At 35.2% G+C, this 17,179-nt stretch overlaps 2 protein-coding genes across 3 annotated transcripts in view; one reads left to right on the top strand and one right to left on the bottom strand.

Moving 5' to 3' along the window:
* The window catches only part of LOC149486400 (uncharacterized), a 55,113-nt gene extending 40,367 nt beyond the window's left edge, over positions 1–14,746 (top strand). The window contains exons 3-7 of one of the 2 annotated variants that reach the window (XM_089698052.1): positions 9,790–9,895; positions 10,572–10,714; positions 11,866–11,963; positions 12,550–12,715; positions 14,599–14,746. In XM_089698052.1, coding sequence (XP_089554178.1) covers positions 9,790–9,895; positions 10,572–10,714; positions 11,866–11,963; positions 12,550–12,715; positions 14,599–14,702 — 617 coding nt within the window. In that variant the 3' untranslated portion in view covers positions 14,703–14,746. Of the gene's footprint in view, positions 1–9,789; positions 9,896–10,571; positions 10,715–11,865; positions 11,964–12,549; positions 12,716–13,761; positions 13,928–14,598 lie in introns of both variants that reach the window. The other variant, XM_089698051.1, reaches the window with a different exon arrangement.
* Positions 4,952–8,479, bottom strand: LOC149486401 (uncharacterized). The gene is made up of 2 exons (XM_089698059.1): positions 7,419–8,479; positions 4,952–5,264 (listed from the first exon to the last, which is right to left on the bottom strand). Exons 1-2 carry the CDS (start codon positions 8,271–8,273, stop codon positions 5,196–5,198), a joined length of 924 nt encoding a protein of 307 aa, XP_089554185.1. The 5' UTR covers positions 8,274–8,479; the 3' UTR covers positions 4,952–5,195.
* Positions 14,747–17,179: the final 2,433 nt, after the last annotated feature.

Below are 17,179 nucleotides of genomic sequence, written 5' to 3'. Positions count from 1 at the left end.
AAAGTTTAATTAAGGAAAGCGTGGGTTAACAGCGTTTAGTCATGTTTGTTGATGATTAGAGGTAGATACTTTTCTTTTCCTTTTTTTTAGGTATCTATTTTATTTAATTCTCACAAATGACCGTCACTTACATTAGCTAAGATGTAAATAAATAAAAATAAATCTATGAGAGCCATTACTAATGTTTCCATTTATATTTATAGAGAAAAACTTAATTCTTATAAACACTTGTTAGGCAGCTTGTTCATCAACTGGTGCTATTCTAAAAAACTGCACAAACTAGCGCACCGGTCGTTGCGTGCCATCACCCATATTAAATCAATAATAATATAAAATACCGCCGTCATTCTTCTTGCAAGTCTATCGAGGCTAATTCCAGATAGCACGCTACAATTGAACTAAACAAGTGATTAACGGCACTAGAATTACAACACCTGTTTGTCAAGTCTAACCGTTGAACAAGGACGCGCAAATTCGCGACTTTCTCCTCGATACCTTCTTAAATGTTACCGGGTTACCCATTTGCATGCCTGCTTATCGCATAGATACGTGAACGTGAGCAAATGTGTACAAGATATTGAGACAGTTTTATAGGATTTACACACGTTTTCAATGTTTGATACGCAAGATAAGCAGTTTGACCTATCACTTGTCGATCTATAGAGATTTTCATCATAACATTTTTTAAAGTTTCTCTGTTTTAGACGCGTGATGATTCAGTTATTAATAGTAAATTATACGTGTAATGTGTATGTAATCTGGTGCATTATGTTATTCAAAGAATTATATCATATATGTAATAAGTAGGTATCCGTATCTAAAGAATTTGCTTTCTATCGTTTAACGTGATATAATGGTTAAATGACTGTAAATTTATATCTATTACATGTATTGCGCGAATACTTCAACAATCATTATAAAAATGTGCCGTATTAAATAACCTAGGTGCACTACTTTTCGAACTATTTTTAAGCTTCTAAAAGCTATACACAGATCCTACCAAACTTATAATCCCGTTGCTCAAACGAATAAGGTAGGTATATTTGCAAATGCGACTTCAGTCTTTGAGCTCAGTACAAGTATGCAAGAATTCAAGTCCCACTTACGTTTCGCATACCTCCCTAAGTGGGCGGAACAATGCAAGCCGTATCTTTAAATCGTAGCTGCTTATAGCTCATTGTATATTCATTTGCGAGTCGACACATAGGTACTAATTGTAGCTAGCCTTGTGTCCTTTTCGCAGTGACGTCACTCACATGTGATTTTAACTAGTCCGAAAAGTTGATAAACGTGTTAATACTTTGCAATTAGTATTGAAAGGCTTTTTGTAGCAAGAAAGGTGGTATCAACCACCTTTCTTTAAGTATCAATCTACGTTACGTATCTATTTTACTTATTTTAAGCATCCGTAATTATCAGGGAAACTGTAGAGTTCATTCTATAGTTACAATTAATACAAAATCAGAGTATATCTTTTGATGTTTATTCTCTTTTCATTCCTGGGGAATAAGAGTAAACAAGGAAATGCTTGCAAATATTCAATGATGCTCGTATTATTGAAGATTGAAAATCGTATAACGCGATTGCATAGCGATGCAATAGTTTATGAACTATATAAAAAAGAGGTAGGTACATACAAAGAGGATTCTTTAATAGCCTACTGTTTTTAACAAATATTAGAAGTTTTACTAGAAAGACAAGTTTAATACGAGTCAAACAACATTTACGAATTAATTTGATTACCCACTCATTTCACAAATATGATCAGACCAACTCTATAAACTGGTATGCTGACCTACCACTTAGTAACGGTGAAAATTTTATATTCAATTAATAGGTGTCACCTAGCATTGAACTTTAATATTCATAAATTAGATGTTATAGGTACCTAATACCTACTATGCATATTTAAAAACTCAATACTAATTATTCTTATCTCGATGTTTACAAGATGAACATACATAAACCTCACACTAATGACTAAACCTCGTCAAATTGAGAGAAGTAAATTACAAAAAAAGAGCGTGTGTCTAGAGCACTTTTGTCAGAAGTGGAACTTCTTTGGCAAGATTTATTTATTTATTTAACTCTTTAATCGTTGTACAGAAGCCTTAGAACTACTTACACAATACACATAGAACAGAGTACAACTATTTTGGCGGCCTTATCACTTAATAGTGATCTCTTCCAGGCAACCACGGTAAAAGGTAAACAAGCAAAAAGATCACTAATTGGCGGGACGAGAACAGAAAAAGAATAATTAATAGCAAGAAAACAAAAAAAATAATAATAGATATGAGTATGGCCGCCAAAAATTGTACATTCAAGAAAAAAAAGATGTCCTTGTCATTTTATATAGCACCAGATTTTTTTATATAGTAATAATGGTAGTTTTTAAAAAGTTTCAGCTTGAGTATGTTATATTTATCATTATATTAATAATTTAAATTAATTTTGAGTGCCTTTAACAAGCTCAATATTTTTTTTTTGAAATGCTTATTTTCCTTTCCATACTAAAATCATGTGTCCCACTTAGTCATCTCACACTTTGAAGTCACAAAATTATGCAAAAATCTATAGATACCTGTAAAATTATGGTATTTCTAAATTATTCTGTAAACTTGTGGATAGTTTTAACAAGTTCTAATAAAAATAACATAAAAGAAATTAATATAAAACTCACTTAAAACTATGTCTCACTTTTTTTCACGAATGATACTTCACGCACGGTTACCATAAAATAACACCCTAAATAACTAGATATCCAAGCCACAAAAATATTTTTAAGTAGGGGCAACACCGATTTACATGTTGGCCTACATTTAGAAAAAAAAAATCGCCATTTTGTTACTGTAAAAGTTGATCGAAAGGTAGTCGGCATTTTTGTCCCAGAACATTTTAATAATTTTGAGTGAGAATTATGCAAGGTAAGAATACAAATTTACTATATTATTTAAATTATGTGTGTAGCTTTAGTGTTCTAGTAACAAATCAAACTATGCGGCGTCTTATTACTACAATACTTTGGCGAATAAAGGCTTTTTAGGTTATGTCCAACCATATTTTTATTCACGAATGATACCATGTGTTACTATTGTGTTACGTTACATCCGTGAGCGGCTCTTAGGGGTAGTACTCACTAGAGAATCTAAAGTTAAAAATGTACTTTTTTACATAAAGAGAACCCACTTCAAAAACTATCATGTTTCGGAAGTTAGTAACTTTTTTACTATAATCATTCGTATTCGTAATTAATATCATAAGTTGTGAATGATTCTTGCATTTGTAAGTATTATAGAAATACAAAATTTGAGAAATAAAACTTTTTCTTTAATATTTAAATTTGTTTTATTGAGTTTTAAAGTAATTTAATCAAATAATTTAATTAACAATATAAAAAAGAAATGTAAAAAAAATCTCCTGCATTATTAGTTGTAATGTACACTAGGCTTAACAAAATCACGTATGTTACTATCAGTCACGTATGTTACGGTGTGTTACGATTTCACGACTGTTATTGTACAATATTTGGCGGCCATACTCATATCTACCATAAATAATACATGTCCATATACAATATCACATATACTATACATATACATACACAATATATAAATATATACATACATATCACTACATAGTATAAAACAAAGTCGCTTTCCCTGTCCCTATGTCCCTATGTCCCTATGTCCCTTTGTACGCTTAAATCTTTGAAACTACGCAACGGATTTTGATGCGGTTTTTTTTAATAGATAGAGTGATTCAAGAGGAAGGTTTATATGTATAATTACATCCATTAAATAGTGGAGAAGTACTGTTATTTTTGGGGTTTCTAATGTGATGTCGTAAAAAATTACATTTTTTCCGCTAACATTGCAAACGCAGGCTGAACCCTACGAGTTTTATCAAAATAATGTACTAAGTATTATACACATTGAAAAGGTCTACAGAAAAGTCCGCGATGGTATATGTCTATCTCTTATGGATAACCCACAATAATGTTTTTTTTGTCATTTACTTTTCACGACAAATAATGGCTAATTTTCGATGCGATTTTAACAAATACAGCATTAATCCTTAACCAATTAAATACCTTGAATACATTGTTCGTTTAATATAGATCTATATGGCCCTTTACACCGTATGATTTAAGTGAATATTTTCGAAGATATTACAGATTTAAAAATTGCGGGACGTAGCGTTTGCGGCGGTACCGGCCGGCCGCCCGGCTATATACATATTTTATACCCGTTCAACGTTCACAGTTTTTCTGTAGTGTATTTAGTATCAGCATTGCACCCGTGCGAAGCCGGGGCGGGTCGCTAGTACATAAATAAAATAAACAGATATATACATACCAATTACATATTATATAATAAACATAAATAAATATATACTTAGAGGGAAACACACTGATATTGAATAAGATAAAAATATTATTATACGAATACCATCTATATCTAATACAGAGTACCACGTACATATTGTAACATGATGAAAATAAAAAAGAAAAATAAAAAGTTAATAAGATATTACTCGTCCGGATCAGCAGCGGAAAGAAAATGTTGTCGCACAAGATTTTTAAAACCCGAAGGGGCTGGGCTTGACGAATATTTAATGGCAGAGAGTTCCACAACTTAACTGAGATGAAGATTAAAAGATACCAAAAATCGTCGCCTTACTGATTACTCCATAACGCGACCTTGAAATGTTACTCTCACTTCAAAAAGTTTTCTGGTCTATTTTCACTTTGAAAGTTCAAATTTCAAAGTTAAATTTTACAATTCCGATATTTCTGACGTTAAAAGCGGAATTTCATAATAACAATTTTATACCAACTCGTTTCTGTCCTATTGTGGATGTATTGCATTCTTCGTCAGACGGATATCAGACAGGAAAATATGACTCAATAATCTGGCATTTACAAACTGAATTATTTATTTATTTATTTATTTATTTATTTATTCAAAAAACACACACTAACATTACAGTTTCCCAATACGATAGTGGTTTTACATTTAATTGGTTACATTGAAATTATAAATATTTAACATACAAATAAAGACATTATCACTTTTTATAGCATATTACAAATAAAGCTACTCGCGTGAATTCATCCCAAGTGCAACAAAATATATCCGTTTTAATTGCTATTTCATTGAGTGAACGAAGTGCACGCGTCATAGGTGCCTGACCTAGCAAGTTGGTGCGAGCGGACGGCACCAGCAGCAGCGGAGGCCGGCGCCGGCGCCCCACATATCCATCTGGTACATACAAATACATTTTACCCAGAATATCCGCGTTATGTATCTTACCTCTAAAAATCCTGAACAGGTACGAGATTAACGCCAGGGCCTGTAGACAAAGTAACAATTACAAAACGATAACGAAGTTAGAAATCGCAAAAATGTATGGGATTGACATACGCCGCGTTAGATCACGTGGTCTATCTAATGTCAATCCCATACATTTTTGCGATTTCTAACTTCGTTATCGTTTTGTAATTGTTACTTTGTCTAAGGCCCCTGGTCCCTTCTAACCTTCAGCTCGTTATATCCCACCATGCCCAAAACGAATAAAGTCGGATACATAAGCGGATAGAAAGGATAAACCCCATATAATCTCATGTAAAGGAAACGAGTGAATTTATTTTGTATGCGCTCTAGCATAAGATTATATTTAATTTCATGCGGGCCCCAAATAAAGGAATTATATTCCAACTGGCTTCTTACTAGAGTATTGTATAAATTAATAATAGCTCTAATATTCGAAAAATTTCGAGACATCCGCAATATAAACCCTAAGTTCTTAAAAGCTTTCTTACAAATATTAGTTATATGCTTACTATAACTCAAGTCAGCACTGAGATTAACGCCAAGATCTTTAACTTCAGTTACCCTCGAAATCTGTGCCCCGTCAAGGTGGTAAGTATATTTTGTTTGGTTTTGAGTACTTTTAGAGAAAGTAATTATCATGCATTTTGCGGTGTTGAACTGTAATAAATTATTTTTACTCCAGTCTACAACTCTATCAATATCGCTCTGTAGTTTCTCACAATCACTTATATCTTTTATTACCATTGATAGTTTAAGATCATCAGCGAAAAGCAAGCACTTTGCATAATGAACTACCTTTGGAAGATCATTTATCATCAAAATAAACTCCAAGGGGCCCAAATTGCTGCCCTGAACTACACCAGATCTGGTAAAATACGGATTTGATGCATGTCCAGCATAATTTACGTATTGCTGCCTATCTGTCATGTAATTGGCCATAAAGTTTAACAGATGCGGAGTGAATCCAAATTCTGCTAACTTTTTTATCAGCACATCATTGTCGACCAGGTCGAATGCTTTTTTGAAGTCAAAGTAGGCCGCATCGACTTGTCCGCCACCGTCGACTACGGGTATAATATCCGCCATATAGCTTAGTAGATTGCTAGCAGTGTTACGTTGGGGTCTAAAGCCATGTTGAGCGTCTGACAAGTGAGATCGCACCTGTGTAAATATGCTTTTTTGCACCACAGACTCGAAAACCTTCGCTGGTGAGGGCAATATTGCAACAGGCCTATACTCATCCACACTGTTACCACGTCCCCCTTTGGGCACTGGAACGACGCGACTTATCTTCCAACAGTTTGGGAAAACAGCTGTTTTAAGGCATAAGTTGTATATATGAAGAAGGGGTTTTGCCAACACCAGGCGGCAGTCCTTCAATATATATGGCGGTATCTGGTCTGGACCTGAAGATGTCTTTGGCTTAAGTTGACTAAGCGCCTGCAGCACTTCACAAAGCTGTAATTCCCCAATGTGCACTCTTACTGCTCCGTTTAAACAATTTGCTTGTGTTATCGCTAAGTTTACATCTAACTTTGGTTTTTGCTGAATATAAACCGACCTAAAATATTCAGAAAATGCATTCACGCTCTGCTGTGCTGTCATTACCGTGCCATCGGCGTCAACCATAGGTTTAGATTTTTTAATTACCCGACTATTGTTAATAAACTTCCAAAAGGATTTAGGATCTTCTATTAAATTCGCTTCAACTCGCCGACGATAACTGTTTAACGCCATTTCAATCGAACATTTTACCTTAGATCTATACCTACTGAATATTTCATAATCTTTTTGCGATTTACTAGCCTTAAAACGTTTATGATGCGCTGCTTTAATTTTAATGTCTCGAATTATTTCTTTTGTGTACCACTCCGGATAAATGTATTTCGAACATACTTTATTTTTCTTTTTTAACGGCACACAGGAATCGAAAATTGAATTTAAAACATTATAGAAATACTCCAAACTCATATCTAATCCTAAGTTATAAAAATCCGTCCAATCTACTTGTGCTATTTTAGAATAAAGTAAAACAAAATCGGCTTTATTAAAATTCCACTCTAAGGAAGTAGTCGTACTCACATCTGCGTCTGAGTACGGAGCGGCAGCGGGCGGGCCGCGCGGCCACGCCGACACCAGCAGCGGCGGGTGGTACGCGTCCACCGGCACCAGCGGCTCGGACGCTTCACGCACACTTACCAAACTTCCTTCACTCAATGCACTCAACACTAAATCCAACTGTCGGTTGTTGATATTACTTACTTTGTTGCACTGGGTGAATCCACAATAACTAAAAAAGTACTCGTAATAATTTAATATATTTAATGAACATGAATATAAATTGAAATCTCCTATCACTAATAAATCACTGTATTTATTATAATACCCTTCTATAGTTTTAAATAACAACATATATTCGCACTCATTACTATTTGGCGGAATGTAAACTACGCAAACCGTGAATAAATATCTTTTTTTCAAGTACACTGTAGCACAAACAAGTTCGAATGCGCGAGCGGCGATGTTTATGTCACACGGCACGGGTACACTCCGCAGCTCGAAGCGCGGTGCGGCCACAAGACACGCTCCGCCCTGCTTGCGGCCGTCCATGCGATCGCAACGTATTATACTGTAACCGGGAGGAACTAATTCCGCGTCTGATATTGACTCGTTGCAGCCAGTTTCTGTTATAGCGAACAAATCCACTAAAATCGAAGATACGCTAATGTAGAAATCTTGTAACTTCGTTCGGAGGCCTCTTACATTTTGGTATAGTATTTCGAAAGGTTTACTTCCGCATTGTTTCTTAATTTGGTGTTCTCCGAAGCTATACCCACTTACAAAATTCGATTGTAGCGTACAAATACTTTTTAATTTAGGGGTTTTGTGTCGTTTTTCGGTTGCGAAATCCACTACGCCAAGGCTTAATGTGTACATCCTCCGCCCAATGAATAGGCGACATATAAGTATCCAAATTTTTTGTGGGAACAGTTAACTTAAAAGATGCATAGTCACCACGCGAATTCAATTGTTCTACCAAACATTTATCATTTGGGCAAATACATAACAAATGTTCAATAATTTGTTCGACTGTAGTTCCTTTTTTTAAATAATATACATGTAAGTAACTTTTACGTTCGGACGCCTCCAATAACGTCGCACCGGGCGCGGCCGTACCACGAGCTACATTTCTCGCCTCACGTCTAACTCGACGCCGCCTCACGTCAACCCATTCCATGTTAGCCCCGTAACCGTTCCGGTCGTTCGAACCATCCGCGTCCTCGAAGTTGTCTTGCGAGTTCTGCGTGACTTGCGTAGAACACGTAGTAGGGACGATCTCGCCGTCAGTGCCGCTCGGTGGGGACGGAGATGCAAGCGGTAACATCTTCTTTCCTGCTCGCACCTTGGGCTTCGCGACGTTGATAGTCGCAAGCGCACGAAGACGAGCATCGCGAAGCGGCCGCTGCTTAGAGTTACCCTCTTCATCATCACACTTTTTGCTTGGCGAACTCAAATCTACCGCCGGATCGGTCATTTCTTTATTTTCAACAAATTTTTTTATGATCAAATTCTGTTCTAGAATGAGCGTTTCTAGTGAAGTTACTTTGTCTTGCAGATGTAACACAGTCTTATTTAACTCACGAATAACATTTTCCAAAGTTTTGTACGACATATTCACAGATTTTATTTTATAACGTAACAGCTGTGCGAATGCGTTTAACCCTTGCAAGCGCGCGGGGACTACTTAATTTATATGTACATTACTATCTGTAGTATGTTTATATGTACATTACTATCTGTAGTATGTTTTTAGAATGGAAAAAGCTTACTTGCTCAATCGTACAATGCAACAAATTGGTTTCGTCAGTATTGTTACTGGGGTAGCAAGTTTGGAGCCTGCGTGACTGGATTAAATTTGAAAAACTTGTTGGACATATACGCTTATCATAATGTTAGGAGATATAATATGTATGAATCGATGCAGATTATCTTATGAAAGCTTTTTAATTTATCAGAGATAAAATTTTCAGAGCTAGTTATTAATAAAAATATAATATATCTATAATATAAGCTTAGATCGATACACCTTAAAAGCTATAAGAGTCAAAATAATTGTAATGGACCTTGCAGTGGACCCAAAGTCCCCATATGTTTAAAGTTCTAAATATTATATGTAATGTATTTATATATACTTCTATACTAATATTATAAAGCTCAAGACTTTGTTTGTTTGTTTGAACGCGCTAATCTCAAGAACTACTGGTCCGATTTGAAAAATTCGGTTATGGATAGCCTATCTATCGAGGAAGGCTATAGGCTACACGGCCCACGCGGGTGAAACCGCGGAGCGCAGCTAGTCAGATATAAATCTATTTATTAAATAAACTATTTTCTAAGTACATATTCATATTGATTGCCACATTGTTAACCGAAAACTTCTGCTTATTTTCAGTGGAAATCTACTTATCACCAGTAGAGACTCACTGCAGCAATGTGGACTACTTCATCCCTGACGAAAACAACGAGACGAGGGGACTCTCTGAAGATGCCATGAATAGGTAATGTTCAATTTATATAAGTAATTTATTCTTTAGTGAGATAAAAAGGTGGACTTTGGCCTGAGCGATATTTGCGAATATAAATTATGTAATTATTTACCTTATTTAAATTTAAAAAAATTAAGCAGTATATGTAAACGCAACGCTATAATATAGTTTTATATTTTACTAGATTTCTAGGCTTAGTCCGCTTTTTCTAAAATCTACCTTCCTAACCTATCAACTTTTCTCTTGAATCACTATCTATTAAAAAAGACCGCATCAAAATCCGTTGCGTATTTTTAAAGATAGCATATAACATAGGAACAGAGAAAGCGACTTTGGTTTATAGTTTACTAGCTTTCCACACGCGGCTTCACCCGCGCAGTCAATGAAAAACCCGCATAGTTCCCGATCCCGTGATCCGTGATCCGGGATAAAACCTATCCTATATCCCGGGGTAAAAAGTAGCCTATGTCCTTTCTCGGGTAACAAAATATCTCTATAACAAATTTCATGCAAATTGGTTTAGTAGTTAAGGCGTGATTGAGTAACAGACAGACAGACAGAGTTACTTTCGCATTTGTATTATTAGTATGGATTACTATGTAGTGATCCTTGATTCTTTTTATTTCTATAATATGTGTATCTATACCTACCACTAGGTTTATCCTAACAAATGTTTTCTCATTTCCAGGTTACACATGGCCAGATCAACAGTGGCGCTATTCATGGTCGGGTTCCTCACACTATTCATAGCGTTCTGGACCGGGGTCGTGGGCTGCTGGAAGAGAAGTCCCGGGAATATCACCGCTACAGCTATACTTATGCTTGTTACTTGTGAGTACAATTCTTTGTTAAACACACACATACATAAAAAAGAGTATCAGTTAATAGTTGTAATCTTTGGTGTTGCGTAAATTTTATGTTATAGTAAAGTTGGGCATTTGCTACACAGTCTACATAATATTATACATATCTGTTAAACTAGGTGTCTTTGTAGGGATTTATCATAATGATTTGGTGTTCCTTGTTTGCACGGTATTGAAGAGTATGAATTAAAAAATATTCTTGTGATAAATACTAAGGAAATTCGATTAAACCGCTTTTGTGTGTTATCTTCCATACACATTCACAAATAAAAAAATAAACACTCTACCATACATCATAAGAAGCATAGCTGTATTTTCTTTCTATGCAAGTTCTTTGACCTTAAATTCAATGTTCCTCTTTCCGAATATGAATGAATAAGTGACCAAGTGAAATTTAAAAATAGACCCACCTTACACACCGTGCATACGCTAGTAATTAAGTTTGCATATTAATTCACTTGAAACCATACTTACCATAACTTACTGACTTTCTTTCACTTAATATGCCCAAGTAGGGCACTACGTTTTCTAGTCATGATCAGTAATTGTATCTATAAAAGGGATAATTTTGAAAAGTTCTTGATAAATTACTCGTAAACTGATGATTAATATTTGATAAATTTATTCCTAAATAGTGAAAGTTATTTTGTATATTTTAAATTAATTACAATGACTAACAAGTTTATAAGCGATTATATATGTTAAGTAGGTGTCTTCTTCATTTAATTTATGCATACTTATGTATTATATATATTAAGCACATGTTTGAGTACATATTTTATTAGGTATTTAGTATCAGGGATGTTTAGTTACCATATTACAATGCAATGGTACAAAAACAACCACGACTGGGACATATTTAGGTATAAACCTTTCGAATAAAGCCTGAACCTATGCAAATAATTCATATAATAATTGAGAATTTTATGTCAGTGTTTACCTTGTTATAGTTAGAAATAACAATGACAAAATTACAGCCACTTCAATCATATAAAATCAGATTCCTCATTATCTTTGTCGTCATAGATTCATGTCCGTATGTGAACATTCATAACAATTAACCTAAATAAAACTTAAATAATGTATACGTCTATTTAATACTTAACTCTACACTTGCAGGTCTATTAGCGGCGGGTGCGATGGCTCTGTGGCACGGGGTGGAGTTCTACGAGAAGGAGAAAGCCGTCGGAGAGGAGTACTACCAGCAGTGGCCTAACGTTAGTATAGTTTATTTAGAAAATAGAATTATATTAAAATGTTTTATTTTATAAAGGAATAAAGATAAAATAGGCGTAAATACTTAATAATTAAAGTATGCCTACGATTGATATATGTATAAAAATTGCAGCTGCACGATTTTTTATCGATGAAATTTTATCATTTTTCACGATTGAAACATTTAATTAAGTAGCCAGCAAGTCTATTTAAATAATTTAAAATGTTTCAAATTTTCTATTAAGATCTAAGATTTTAAGTTTAGTTGCAGTACGAAGAACACGCTCTTTAATGTTGAAATCTGGTAATTGCCTGACTCGTGTAGGCGAGCGATCAAAATTTTATGATCTCTATACGTGTGAGTAAAAGAGCGCGACCAATACAGGGTCATTGTTTTAAAATATAAATATTGGTGTCTTTCTATCCTTTTTATATGGCATTAATTGAGATGTAGGTAAATTGTGCATCTCACATATATCACTGATCTTTTTCTATTAGTCCAGCAACCATACATTTGTGTATTTAATCCACCCCATACAACATCAACATCCCATAGAGATATAAGTTTCAAGCAATTTACAACCCCAGGTATTGAAAGACAACTCATCAGTCTGGTACGATTGGTCATACATCCTAGCCTGGTTGTCTGTCGGTGTGTCCTTCGGGAGCTCCGTAATATTCTTCTCGGCCGCTGTGTGCCTCAGCAAAGAGAAACGGCGGGAACAACAGAATAACGTGCAGTACATAATGCCAGGTTAGGCAGCCATCTTGTGGTGGACGCCATTTTGATTAACGCTTGGTTGAAGCGGTCTGTGGCAGGATGTAAATTGTATATTATCATCGCAACATGTTTTATATTAAGTATATATTTATTTGTATAGGTACCTACTTACACTTAATTATTTCTAAAAAGTTTTTATTATTTATTATTTAACAATTAAAGTAAAAATAAAAACACATAACATATACCTAATACCTACATATTATATTGTTATCCCTTGAGTATAATATTATCTCACAACTTATTTAAACTATTTTCAAAGTACACATTTGTATTTTATAATTTGTATAACATGTATTTATCCAATTTTATTATATGATATTTTGTAAGTATATAAAATATCATAAGTATAAGTAATTTATATCTCCATAATATTTATCACACACATCCTTTATCTACAAACTCCTCATTACCCATTAGTTATAAGTATAGTTGTAAGAAATAATATAAACTAAGGAATTACTAACATAAATGCTTTCTTTCTTTTCATGTTTCTTCCGAAACGTGACTGCGTTTTTGCGACTGATATGCGACCAAATAATCGCGCTATTAAATTATAATCTTATCTTAATATCTGGTTTACGCCATGCAATACTAACACGCTTACTGATTAACGTGGGAATGTACATAACTATCCATACTTTAATACACATTTCATAACTCATCATTTCATTATCTAACAAATACTTTGTAAAATACACTATTTTCCTGTTAAAATTACCAATTCTGGTTTTTACAATGCGTTACAAACGACTGATTCAATAAATCTGTATCCACGAAAATTCAAACCAATCATACACTACAAAACATTATTTAAATGGGTTGCATTATATTCACTACACTGTTGTACCTTACTTACTTTGTACATTACAAACATGACATGAACATGACACTATCATGACAAAATACTTCTCACTTTGTACTTGTAAACCATTACAAACATGACACTATCATGACAAAATACTTGTAAATCATGACAAAAAACACGGGTTAAACAACCGGGGTACGGTATAAACCAGATATTACGAGATAACAGTCGCACGTGGTACGACTGGTCGTATATCGTCGCGTGGTGCGGCGTGGGCCTGTCGCTGGTGTCGGCCATTTTGTTCTCGTCGGCCGCCATTTGCTTGCGGGGCGAGCGCGAGCGGGAGGAGGCGCTTAACATGCAGTACCTCATGCCGGGTATGCTTTGGTGTTATGAATATGTCAAATAAAATTTAAATGGCCATAAAGCGCGTCACACACGGTGAAGATACTATAATATTTTATGTTTAGATTATCTAATATAAAATATTACAGTATCTTAAGGTATCCGGTATCAGCGTTCTGACCATCATTTTTCTTTTTGTCATTGCGTACTAAGACCCTTGTAGAACCGCCATCCTCTTACAAATGACCCGAAACACTGACACAAAATTTCGGGTCATTTGTAACAGGATGGTGGTTAAGGGTAAGTAAGGGGGGACATTTTCAGCAGAAGTTAGAGGGTATCTTTTTAATTTGGGTACGCCAATATTGGGTATACAGTTTTCAGATTAAAATAACATAACATGAAACTTACATCGATGTAAATATGGTGTTGCTACGGGTGCATGAAGTTTTAATGTATAACAATGTTTGGTGATATATTTTCTTACTTAATTGAGATTACAAATAAAGTAATTTTACTTTTTATTACTTATAAGACATTTTGAATAAAATAATGTTATTAATTATTGTTCTAGTTTCAAGTTAATATAGACAAATTAAATGTTAAATTTAATTTAAATCCTAGATAAAGTTCCAATAAATTAATAAGCAATTCTCGAACTAATTCCACAACACACTTGTCATAAATATTATATATGTTGCAGTGTACCCACAAAAGCAGCAGTACGCGTACGCCGGGTACCCGCCGCCACAGGCGTACCCCGGCCCCTACTACCACGGCTCGCAATACGGGCCCTACAACTACTGAGCAAGCGACCAGATGAGGGACGTAGTGACGGCGACCTTCGCCAACCCCCCCGCCAACCCCCCCGCCCCCCAGGCGCCCGCCCGCAACCCCCCGCTAGACAACCCCGACCCCCAATACCACACCCGACCACCATCGCTAGAAACCTACAACTCGCACCGCAAGTTGCGCAGACCTCGTCTAATAGATAGAAAGGTGTATCGACCGACACGCCGACACACGCTTTCCCGTATAGACGAGACTGTATCCGAGCCGCGTACCCGCAGTCTGCAACCGTCGGATTTCTCCAATCGGCCAGCGATTCGTTCGCGTTCCAATGTATCCGCGGATACGAGTCGCAGTGTACCGGTCTGCAATCAGAGTCAAGAGATCTCAACACAAGAGAGTCCACAGTACGCGGACCCCGACTCCAGCTCGTACGAGGACCGACCAGCCTCCATGACGGACCTTCCCATCATGGTTCCCTTGGACCCACTAACCGGCGCCTATATTCCGTACCCGGAGTACGCGTACTATCGAGACGATAGCAGAATAAACCGTCTCAAGTGGAAGGGCAAGAAAACATCAAAAAACAACAACCTGTTTCTAGCGTTCATGTATTAGCGGACGCCTGCGTTCTGAATGGTTATGAGTTTCGACGAACGCCGTTACAGTGTATGACGCCACACCCATTGTATATTATTTTTTGCTAATTCTAAACTCCTCAAAACATTCGTACACTGATTTTCCCATGGGTGGCCCGAATCTGGTGAAACGATCGACTGAATACTATTGGCACGTTTTATTTTGGCCGAAGGACGCGTTTTTGGGAGTGTCCCAAAAGTGCGCTTTCGGTCTCTGAGCACGGCTTTACGAAACTCTTAACTTAGAAATCTCATAACGTAACTATTTTTCGAACAAATATTTCTGATACATGCGAATTTAGGTAATAGTGTAAAATTGTACTTATCGAAGGTATGTACTATAGGAGCAAGTCGAAGTGAACTCCGCCATAAGTGTATCGTAACAAAATCACTTAGAATAAGTAATTTGATTTAATGATTTATAGAAAGTTTGTCACAAGAGTGAACGAGGAACGGCTTCTGCCTTCCTACTTCCAAACAAATGCTCATGGTATAATTATATATGTCTGAATTTTAGAATAAACATATCGTTAAGTGTAGTTCAATATATTTTTACGATAATTACCTTTATGTTAGAATTGTGTATGGTAATTAATATTCGGATAAAATACTATAATATTTTGTATTATATTAATATTTTATCACCTTTTTTAATCGAATTATTTACCCAAATTGACTGAAAAGAATCGTCCTTTTCGATATAATAATATTTGGAAGTACATTTAATATTCATTTTCTATAATATTTTATATTTTGTATGTAATATTTCTGTAGTCAATGCATAGTTTAGGTAAGAGGTCCACACTGTAAATTAATCAATTTAGATTTTATACTTATTGGAAATCTAGAATATTTTCCACTAATTTGTATTTAAATTTTTTAAAAATAAATGATGTAAAAACTACTTCGTGTTTCATTCGATGCAATAACTTTCTTCCTTATCCTGTATCCATTACTTACATTTCCCTTTAAAGCAATGATTAACTAAAACTATGATACTAGAGAACTCACTATAGCAAGAGTAGTACAGATTCAATGATTACATCATATGGATTTTAACTTCATTCAGTAAGTCACGTGGTTAGATAATTAAATGGTAAGCCGTAAAAATTGGTTAGCTACAAAATCAGCATTCAGCTCCTTTCATAAAGCATATAAAGTTTTTGTTTGTCTTTACAAACAAAAACTTTATATGCTATAATATATAATTTCTTTAAATTAGAAACAATAATTCCACGATCCTCGTTTCGCTCGTAATCTTGATAATGTTCACTATAATATTTTAACAAAAATAGACAGCATATTATATGTAGTATCTACACTTGCATAATAAACAGACAGTCTACGTCTGAATTTTGTAATTGCTTAGTAATGAAAATGTAATCTTAAGTAGTGTTTTGCAGTACCTATATAAGTAATATGGTGAATCAAATAACTACACTACATTCAGCAGGATTTTATAATTGCTTAGCAAAGAAAATTTAATTTTACGCAGTATTTTGTTCAGTATATAAGTAATATTTAAAATATGGTGCGTCGTATAACTACATTTCATTGCCGACCGAAACTAAAAGTAGGGGAAGAAAGATCGAGTAAAATCTCATAACATTGTATGACGATATACTTTTATTCTAAAAAAGTATGTAGGTATAGCTATAGCGTCCGGCAAACTTCTTGGCCAAAGAGTAGCGTGGTAGGGGAAGTTTGCGCATCAAGTTTTAGTACATTTTTATATGCGCAAGCTTCCCCTACCACGCTACTTTTTGGCCAAGAAGTTTGCCGGACGCTATAGCTACTTGTTATTATTGTGTGGTTAGGTGAACGAACGCATGAGCAGATCGCAGCCGCTGTAACGGC

Source organism: Colias philodice, chromosome 8 (genome assembly GCF_061535455.1).
Source record: "Colias philodice isolate Cphi_HAF_F1 chromosome 8, ilColPhil1 Martin Lab GWU primary, whole genome shotgun sequence".
NCBI classification, from domain to species: Eukaryota; Metazoa; Arthropoda; class Insecta; order Lepidoptera; family Pieridae; genus Colias; species Colias philodice.
This window is presented reverse-complemented; position numbering and strand designations above follow the sequence as displayed.

Coding starts and splice junctions, on each gene's coding strand:
- LOC149486401 (XM_089698059.1), bottom strand. CDS start 8,273: ATGTACACATTAAGCCTTGGCGTAGTGGATTTCGCAACCGAAAAACGA. Junction 5,265..7,418: donor CTCCGTACTCAGACGCAGAT/GTGAGTACGACT, acceptor TGTATGTACCAG/ATGGATATGTGGGGCGCCGG.